This window comes from Anneissia japonica, unplaced genomic scaffold (assembly GCF_011630105.1).
Source record: "Anneissia japonica isolate Jap-2015-1 unplaced genomic scaffold, ASM1163010v1 scaffold288125_len146548_cov173, whole genome shotgun sequence".
Lineage (NCBI taxonomy): Eukaryota > Metazoa > Echinodermata > Crinoidea > Comatulida > Comatulidae > Anneissia > Anneissia japonica.
Genome location: NW_022687893.1, coordinates 76,925 through 87,824, shown reverse-complemented (window position 1 = coordinate 87,824; position 10,900 = coordinate 76,925). Strand labels below are relative to the sequence as shown.

General features: G+C 32.8%; 1 protein-coding gene across 1 annotated transcript; it reads left to right on the top strand.

Annotated features, from left to right (window-relative positions):
* Positions 1-52: 52 nt before the first annotated feature.
* Positions 53-10,360, top strand: LOC117120988 (galactose-specific cell agglutination protein gsf2-like). The gene is made up of 15 exons (XM_033266086.1): positions 53-251; positions 582-694; positions 1,383-1,623; positions 2,133-2,267; positions 2,780-2,896; positions 3,105-3,224; positions 3,945-4,069; positions 4,282-4,507; positions 4,756-5,484; positions 5,639-5,760; positions 5,970-6,195; positions 6,444-6,560; positions 9,322-9,578; positions 9,908-9,982; positions 10,219-10,360. Exons 1-15 carry the CDS (start codon positions 53-55, stop codon positions 10,294-10,296), a joined length of 2,880 nt encoding a protein of 959 aa, XP_033121977.1. The 3' UTR covers positions 10,297-10,360.
* Positions 10,361-10,900: the final 540 nt, after the last annotated feature.

The following is a 10,900-nucleotide window of genomic DNA, read 5'->3' as shown; positions in this document are numbered from 1 at the left end:
GGCCTTTGTGACGTCATGAAAATAACTTAATCTAGGCCTACTTGATTGTATTATGTCTGCATTATTCTATTATTGTCAATTTTGCGCTGAACGGCTTCTAATAGAATTTAATTTATATTCACCAGATATAAATGAATGTGACCTGGAACTTTTATGTGATACAGTTGAGAACAAGAAATGCAAGAATACTAAAGGAAATTACACGTGTGTATGCATGACAAACTTTGTGGCAGTGGATGGTATATGTATTGGTAAGATTAAATGCTGCTACTAACTAGTTTATGTTGTTTTTGATACATCGCTTCAGGTCTACAAAACGATCATCTCAAAGCGCTTCTAAAGTAAGCGTTGTATACGAGAGACAATTTATGATGATGACGACGATGATGAGGAGGAGGAGGAGGAGGGGGAGGTTGATGATGACGATGATGATAACTGTATGATATCTCACGAGTTTACTACAATGCTCACAGATGAACTAAAACACAAATAATGTATAGTCAGAACTATTTGACAATAAAGTTTAAAAACGTAGACATTTTTCCTGTGTACTACATTCAGAAATATTTCTTTTCAATTAGATGCACTAACCATATTTCTGGTAGTGAACTTTACAGACATCAAGGGAGCAGTCGTGAGTTTAATACCAAATATCTTGGATTCTGATATCAGTCGGAAAGATCTTGCAGATAACGTATGTTATAGTTGAATGAATATTTTATTATTATTATTATTATCATTTTAACAAAAAAAATGTTTAGCAGTCTATCTATTGGCAAAGCCAGCCAATAGAATATAGAGTATGCCCAGGCCTGTAGAGGTAGAAAGGGTGCGGACACACCCCAAATTTAAAAAGTTCCGTATTTATAACATTACTTAACTATTCATTCCAAATTATCGCATTGTACTAAATAGTTTTTGCATTGCATTTACTTGCATTTATTTTTAAAAACTGTGGTACGAAATTAGTTGGAAATTGATCAGCTTCTGCAGATTTTTCAATATGACTAATGTTACCTGTAGGCCTACAGATGTAAAGGACATAAAACGTTAGTTCTTCAGGTCTCTAACAAAACCCAAATGAATGAAAATTTAAATAAAATATTCACAAATTATGGGTTTCAGAAATCCATTATATAAGGTCCTCTATTTGCTTATAGCAACATCGGGGTCTTTGCCCCTAAACCCTAGCAGGGCTCTGCCCCTGCATCACGCCGTGGCCCCTGGCAGCCCCCAGTCCCCAACTTAAGTCTCGCTTCGCTCGCTAAACGCAACCCCCCCCCCAATCGAAAATTCTGCCTACGGGCCTGATGACAGAGAAAAGTTGAAATTAGAGTTTGAATGTTGGTGGATTGTATAAAATTTTAATTTATTTTGATCAGGTGTATGATCTTTTGAAGTCTACAAGCCTCAGTAACTCAGTATTACAAGCAAGCGTAGATTCCTACAGGCAGGTTTATCCATTTGTAGAGGTAACCCTCAGAATCGATCTGCCAGTATCAACGAATGCTACAATGAATGATATTGCTGAAGCATTTTTTGGTGGTTTAACCGGAGCAGATAACACACAATTACCACCGGACAACGTTGTCGATACTTCATCTTGGGCTTCTATGATGCCTGGTATGCATATTGTATTTATTTTCATTATCATTATCTTGGATTTTTTTCCCCATTGTGCACATTCAGTTGATATTACAAATGCTTGTATTAGCACTGAAATATACAAAATGATATAATAAAAATAATAATATAATAATATCCGGTAATAATACAGTAGAACCCCTATAAAGGGGACACTTTCGAGACCAAAAAGTGTCCCCTTAATAGGGTTGTCCCAAAGGAGGGGTTCTACTGTAGTTGTAATGAGGAAATTACAATGAAAATATCAATAACTAACCATAACATATGCAATAACAATAACATCAGTAACAGAAACATTAATATATACGAATACAGTCGTACTATATTTTTGCCAGGTTCGCTTTTTTCACTTTAAACGTCTGAAAACGATTTATATACAGCATAAGCAAGCTCACACACTTTTTGTGGTGAATCACTAACAATACGTGAATAATAACAACATAATATTTACGGATACATGGTGTAAAACATAGTTTTATTACTAACAGATATCGACCCTTGTGAAGAAGGAACACATAACTGCTTTCAAAGAAATTTCACTAGTTGTGTATTTGTCAGCTCTGAAATTTTCACATGTGAAGAGTGTCGTCAAGGATTTCAACAAGTTGATGATAGTTGTCATGGTAAGAGCTACATACTATACATTTTTTAAACACATTTTATAATATCGAAAAAACAATGGCGGCGATAAGTTACGATAATTTATATTTTCGTTCTAACATAGTGGTCAATAGGCCTACATTGAAAATGTAGCTGATATGTAAATTTTAATTTTTCAACGCAACACCTGGTTTTGACAGAGATCTTCACATAATACTCATTGTGACTATGTTTGTTAGTTAAACTACAGGGTTCTCACCATGCCGGTCGGCCCCGTCAGCAGTCAACAATTTCCCTCTGGCGCTCTGACGGGATGCCAACCACCACATCATTGTTAAGATTTTATTAAATTTTGAAACAATTAAGGCCTATTAACTCCAAATACATCGCTCTAAAATGAAGAAAATGAGATGATAATCAATGAGAAAATAAAAGCACGTCCCAAATGGCTACGTTAATTTTTAATTAAATTAAAATTGTGTATTAGTGAATATTTAAATAATTTTAAACAAATCCAAATACAATTCATTCTTAGATATCAATGAATGCGAGTCTGAACTCTGTGGAGAGAATACATACTGTATGAATACTGATGGAAGCTTCCTGTGCGAATGTAATGCAGGTTATATACAGGGTGATAGTGGATGTATAGGTTAGTGGAGTTAATTTTTTTTTTATTGTTGCTCATTTTATTCTTTACATTTAATTCACATCATGATGACCCTGGTCAAAATATAGTTCCTTTCAAAATCTACACATTTAAGAAACATAACACCATACTAGGCGTGAGTCTGAACTCTAAAAGATAATAGATTAAGATTTTTATATATTTTTCTTTTATTTTATAACAATTCTTTTAGAACCCACCACAGCAGGCGATCAAACTACAGTAGAAGCAGTGGAATCAAGTATGTCTACCTCAACAACAGTGGAACAAATGAAAACAGATGAAATAACTACAGCATACGGAAACATAAGAGGTGCATTGACATTCTTCTCTTAATTTTAAGGGACTTTGAAATCTATTTTTTCATTTGCTTTATCCACACTTATGATTTTGCGATAATTAGGCCAGGCCTGGCAATGGATGGGAACTCCCATGTATTGAAACATTTAAATGTATTGAAACAATGCAGGGAATTTTGCCAATCAAAACTGCTTCACAATACTTGACTCCACCTTAACAGCTCCCTCCTCAAAATCAAAGAAGCTATGTAAATTTAGTATTAACTATTACATTATTATTTACTAACTATTACATGTTAATTTATTTTCAATTTCATTGTATTCAACAAAAACTTTAGGTCGTTGGCCCATTGTATACTTACAAAATAACATAAAATAATAGTGAACAATGTGGAAGATTAACTGGTTAATTGTAAAAGTTTATCTGTCTATTTCGTGAATACTTACCTGGATAAACCGACTAATTGCCATTGTTTCTTTAAGAACACCCTACAAGTTTATCTCTGTTCTCTTAAATGTATGATGTAGATACATACATTGTTTTTATTACTACTGAACTGTGGGAACTCTACGATAACAACTGGAGTTGAAACATCTACTCCAGCAGGTACAATTATTGACATATATTCATTAAAGTTATAACAAGACTACCAAAACACAATACATTTTGCTTACTTTGCTTTTCTAATATAGTAACCTTATATAATACGTATGTTAAACATTCTTTATTTTAGTTACAACATTTGGTGTAAGCATTCCTATTACAGAAGTTGGAGGAACGGCGGCTGTATTTGTTGGTGACTTAAATGATCCAACATCTGCAATCTACAATAATTATGAGCAGAATATTTGTGATTCTGTAAGTTTAAAATCTGCTTTGAAAATACATTAAAATGGGTGAATGAGAGATAGTCGATATTCGACAATTGACGTTATTATAAATATCCAAAAAATGTTTATAAAAAATCAACAAAATATATTAATATTAATAACTACATATTAATTTTGTTGTGAATGTTTGCTCCTAATGTATATTCAATATTACTTGAATGTGTATTATTGTTATTTAAGGTTACATTCATATACGATGTAAGTACTGATATTTCCGACAACACTCAGGGTTGCTCAGTCTCGAGTTTTGAAAGTGGTAGTATTATTGCGAACGTAGAAGTAGAATTTCGTGAAGGCGTAACTAACGCTAACCAATTGCAAACGGTACTTATGGCTGCAGTTGAAAACAACACTTTAACTGGAACAAATTTTACTGTTAATAGTACATCAATAATCGTTATAGAAAGTAAGTTGCTATTACGGCCACTCACATCTTCTAATTATATATTAAAATGATGAATAGGTATAATATGTTACTATTAGGATTTAAATATAGAAAACAGTTTGTTAATAACATGCATACATTAGGTTCTACAATCGAAATATCTTCCAATTTTTAATAAGGTTAGTTTATTGAGCAATATTATATCATCAATATATTTTTGTGTACCGTAATTTGCTAATGGTATTGTTAATGCATGTGTCTCTTTGCAGTGCAATCAACAACAGTGCAGCCAAGGACTGTAGCTACAGTAGAATCCGGTACCAGAACAGTTGATAAAGTATCAGGAACTTCAGTCACTAGAGACCGAACTGCTTTAGTCACAGTGAGATCAACTACAGTAATAACAGAGGAGCTAAGTATGATAGAAACAGTGAATCCGAGTAGGCCTACCGAAACTGTAGTTAAACCAACTACAATACTCACAGTCGTACCGAGTACTGAAGTCTTAATAGAACAAACTACAGCGCTAGCAATGGAACAAACCACGATAAAAGTTGACACAACAGTAGTTGATCTGGAACATTCAACAGTAGCCGTAGCGGAGCCAAGTACTACAGCGACATTAAAACATACTACAGTGGAAGCAGTGGAATTAACTACAGTGGAATTGGAACCAACGACTAAAGGAAGGGACGAGCGAACAACGGAAGCCGCAGTAGAACAAACTACATCAGTAGCAGTGAAAACTACAGTAGAATTAGAAGCAGCTACAGCAGCCGTGATTAAAACCACGACAATGAAGGCATTAGAGTCAACAACAATGGTAAAGGTGGAACCAACTACAGAGGCTGCATTAACGCCAACTACAGCATCTGAAGTAGAGACAACTACAGAGGGCCGAGTAGTACCAACTACATCAGCCGCAGTAGAACCGACTACAGTGTCCGTACCAACTACTGCAGCTACACTTAAACTAACTACAACTGCTGTTGAAACTGGTTAGTTTTTTAATTTTGTTAATAATTTAATTTTGTCTTATTAAATTTTTAAAAGTATATATAATAAGCCTATAAATAATGAATACTATATTATAATGTATATACCTTATATTTATAGTGTATATTTAAAAAGTAAAATTTACTTTTATTCCAGCAACATTTGTTGTAAGCCTCCGTATTACAAATGATGGTACAGCAGAGGCAGTGTTTGGTGATGACTTAAATGATCAAACATCTGCACGGTACATGCAATATGAGCAACGTATTTGTGATTCTGTAAGTTTTTATAAAATACTTATTAACTTTAACAAAGGCTTCATATATACCTGTGTTTTATAAGACCAGGCAATATAACAAAAATCACAGGGAAATCAATCATACCTACAATATATTGACTATAATTAACATGCTAACATTACAGTATACAACGATAAAATAATTATTAATTTGTTATCTAAGGTTTTGTCATTTAATATTTTATTCAGGTGACAACTATATACGATGAAAGCAGTGACATTTCTAGCGCCATTCGAGGATGCTTTGTCTCAAGGTTTGATGAAGGCAGTATAATCGCAAACTTACAAGTCAAATTTACAGAGGGTGCCACCGACGCTAGTGAGCTACAAATGGTACTCATCAATGCAGTTGGTTCCGGAATTTTACCTGGCACTGCATTTACTATTGACACTGCCTCTATAACTGTGATTGAAAGTAAGTTTTTAGTAACTTGGAAGCCAATATTTTATGTTGCTGTATTAATGCTGTAAAATGTGATATGTTAAGCTGTACAAGTGTTTTGGTCATTCAACAAGTCTTAATGCTTTAATATTTAATTTCTTTTTATATGTCTGAATCGCATGTAAATTATAACATTATAGATAATGTGTACTTGTAAATACCTGTACAGTTTTTTTTAAGGTGAGATGCGTTCAATTAAATGCGGTTGGTATTTATTTCAGTGACATTATGTGCTTCCGGTTTCTGTGAAAACGGAGGAACTTGTGATGATAGTGTACAACCACCTGTTTGTACATGCCTTCCTGAATACAGCGGCGATAAATGCCAAGATAAAAATAGTAAGTTGTAACTAATAGTATAGGACATGACTAAGATTTGTATGCACTTAAGGAGAGAATATCTCAACAGATAATAACTAATTTGAACTCAAGAAACAACATGGAGGAATGTGTGCAATAATATGTATCCGGAACGAACAGCCCGAAAATGACCACACCCTTTTTCATTGGAAGTGCTACATTAAACAGAAAGCTAGACAATATTGCAAAAAAAAAATTAAAAAAAAAAAAAAAAAAAAAAGTTTTCTGTTTAATAGAAGAACACATACGATGAGGCGATCAATTTTTCAGAAATCTCACCATAACCACAGGTCCCGTTCACGGAAAGTCCCATTCATATGGAAATTAGATAAATAATGATAAATGCAAAAAATAAAGGCCACGCCCCCTTTTGATTTGAAGCACTATTACGAAAATTAGATTCTGAAATCGTTTAAGTCGGATACGGCAATGTAAAGAGTATAAATATTTATAAAGTATTCAAAAATATATTCAAGGATATTGAGAAGTCATTATATTTTATCGTTTAGATTGGGAATTTTTAGCAATCTTTGATAAAATATAATATGACATTTTTCAATCCTTGCGGTACACCACGTACATCCTGAAAAGAACTATTGTTTTGTTGAGAATTCTCGACGTTTCAATTGATATTATTCTCCTGATGACGATTGAAGCAACTCAATCGAAACGTCGACATATTCTCAACAAAACAACTTCTCAAAACTATCTACGTGATGTACCGCAAACATTTCATACATTATTACTGTGACATGCCAACATTCAAACAGTATAATAATGACAACAATAGAACAATGATTTCGGTGAAGTAAAAAAATATTGCAAACAATGATTTTTCTTCTATAAACACATATAAGGCGATAAAATTTCAGAAATCCCACCGGATAGTACAATTCAAAAAACAACTATAGGTCTAATAATGAATTATTGTGATGTTAAATAGACAATGTTAGCTATCAAGGAGCGACGTTGTTTTTCATTGGGACTTTCGTCCCTTCAAGGCTTGGCCTACCATCCTAGCTAGTCTAGAGTAGGATAAAGCTAGCGCGACATGCGGACGTTGGTACGTGTAGGTTAGTCTACAAACGTTGCCTAAAGTAATTGATTTTACCCGGCAGAACAAAAGAAAGAAACTCCGCTTTTCAGTCGTCTTAGGCCCTTCTTTTTTGACAAACAATGACCTTTCAGAGGTCAAATTGCTGTCAAGAATATGAATTGGCTGCTTATATGTTCAGATGTCCTAGCCTATGGTTTAAAATAGTGCTTCAAACAGAAAAGGGGAGTGGCACTTTTTTTTTTTGCATATTTAAGCTAATTTGCATATGAACAGGACATGTGACCACAGTGTGGTTTCTAAAATTGTACTTCCTCATCATATGTGCACATTAAATTAAGAAAAATCCTTGTTTGCAACATGTTCAGTTTTTCTAGCCTACCATTAGTTTACCGGTAGCCTTCCAATAAAAAAGAGGGCGTTTCCATGTGAACGGGACTTGTGATTAAGGTGGGATTTCTGAAATTTGATCCACTTATCATGTGTGTTTTTTTATAAAAGAAAAAACCTTTTTTTTGCAATATGTTCATATTGTCCAGCCTACTGTTTAAAGTAGCACCTCCAATAAAAGGGGCGTGGTCATTTAAAAAAGGGTGTGGTCATGTTCCGACTGTTCGTCCTGGATACAGATTTTGGCACAAATCCATGTTGTTACTAGGGTTCATATTGATCTATATCAGTTGAGGTATTCTCTCCTAAATTATACAAGTCCTCTACTGTAAATTAACACTTTTAAAAGCCGGGCACATTGCAACGAGGGGTCGGCCGACGCGATTTCACTGAGAACGCAACCGGACGAGGCGCGCGGAACGATCGTTTTTAATTAACGTAGTTTTTCACTCAGACAATCACCTATTTTAAAGTAATAATCTAAATATTTACTATATTGCCTTAACATTGTTTACAAGTCGTTAATATTTTTTTTTTTTTTTTTTTTTTTTTGGAATGGCTTCGGATTAACTTGATATTGTATATCAAAAAACTGTGTATACAGCACTTTACAAGAAAAGTATCCAGATAGTGTATAGGCTTAAAATAATATAGGATTTTGTTTCTTTTAGATGCTAAAAATCTAATTTTTAATCTTTATAAATAAATGTTGCTTGAATTCCTAAATAAATAATATTTTATAATAAATTGAAGAATAATTTGTGACTTATTCTGGTAAACCAATTATTTGTATGATAAAGATTGTTTGTGTAAGTAGTGACAAAATTAAATTTACAATGAGCACGGTGCATCACACGCTAATAGCTAAAGGTTTTGAAAATAAGTTGTTTCAATATTAACAACTTTCATGGGTCATCCTGGCATCCTTGTTCTTTGTATGTTGAATGTCTTTTATAATTTTTGCCCATTGATGTAGTTTAATATATTCTGGTTTTTTATATTTTAAGTAATTTATAGGTCTTTCTACTGTATCTTATGCTGTTTTTTATTCTGATGTCCGACGTTTTAATCATTTTACATGTTTTTTATGATGCTAAATAAAGAAATAATTACATAGACTTAAGGTTGTGCTTTTACAGACTATAACTCGATTTTCCATACTTAAGTTCAGGGTTAGAGTACGCCCTTCCTAAATATCATGAAAATACTACTTAGTTTTGCGTTTAGCGTCTAAATATATTGTACACTGCCATATGATTATAGGCTTATATGTATTTTTTTACTTTTACGTTTCAGATACGATTTATTATATCGTAATCGGCTCTTCTGTTTTATTTGTGGCTCTTCTACTTGTCTGTGTCTCAGTCCTTACTTGGTTGTGTATCTACAGAAGGAGAATAGAGAGACGAAGGAGCCTTGTTTACAAAGATCCTCGTCAGAAAATGCCATACCGGTTTGGTCATTTGGATGCTCAGAGTGTGTCAAGTACATCTCAATCTGATGAAATCCTTGCCCAGTACCAACATGGTTTGTTGCGCACATCACCAACTGGGGTAAGGATAAGCTTAGCAAACTAATATACTTCTGAATACTGAGTTGATTTTTGTTTAAATTGCCTACAAATTCGAAGGATATATAAATAAGAAATATTATTATTATTATTATTATTATTATTATTATTATTATTATTATTATTATTATTATTATTATTATTGTTGTTATTATTGTTATTATTGTTATTATTATTATTATTATTATTATTATTATTATTATTATTGCTGTTGTTGTTGTTATATTATCGGTCTGACATTTATTATATTCTTGTAATTAGTTATTAAAAAATTGATTGAAATACTGTTCACCAATATTTTCTCATTCAAAGGTTGGTGCTTACATCCAAGCTATGCCTGATACCGAATTCTATCTTCCTTACGTAGCAACTGGTGAAGAAGGGTTGGTAAGTAATACATATTACATTGGTCACATTCTATTCACTTTCATATATGATAGCACATCAATTGCAATTATTTTTTAAGAATCCATTTCACCATGTCTAGGTCTACTCAGGTTAAAAATTACATTTTCAATAATAAAAAGACCATTTAATGTTTAACCACAGATGGAATATTATATTTAATCACGAATTTTTCAACAATTTGTACAATAGTTTCAATTTTTTTTTTATTTTGATAGCATGTGTACGACAACAGAGGCAGAAGTAACTTTGACGAAGAAAGATGGCTCGACCGGCGCAAAGACTACCAATACTAAAGCGGAAACAATGGTTGCATTGAAAGTGCTGTAAAGATACAGACAATAGACCCACTAAAAAAAACAAAAAACAATTAGCATATATTTCATTATAATCTCCAAAATTTACGATGCTTTCTATTTTTATGAGATACTTAATCAAAATTATGATAGTGTTTTTGAAAGTTTAATTAATGCATGTAGTTGAAAAGAATTAACTTAGAAGAAAATGTATGGCATATACATCTAGATGTGTATAAGAGACAGTATATATATATATATATATATATATATATATATAAAATTATATATATATATATATAATTTACTGAGGGAATATATTATAGATAAGCTAAAATTTACTTATTATGATCTTTCATCATAGCATATGCTTATTACTAATTTGATTAGCCCACCTTATTTTACTACACAGAGTACATTAACGGTTTGTTTTCAGGCCAAGAAGCAGTGGATGACAGCTTTTGGGACACCCTCCCCTCCCCCTCTTTCAGTTTGCGTGTATCTCATGTTTATATCTTTGTGTCATACAGTAACTTTACTAGCTAGGACGTCTTACGCTGAATTACGATTTGATTGATGGAAATATATTATATTGAATGATTGT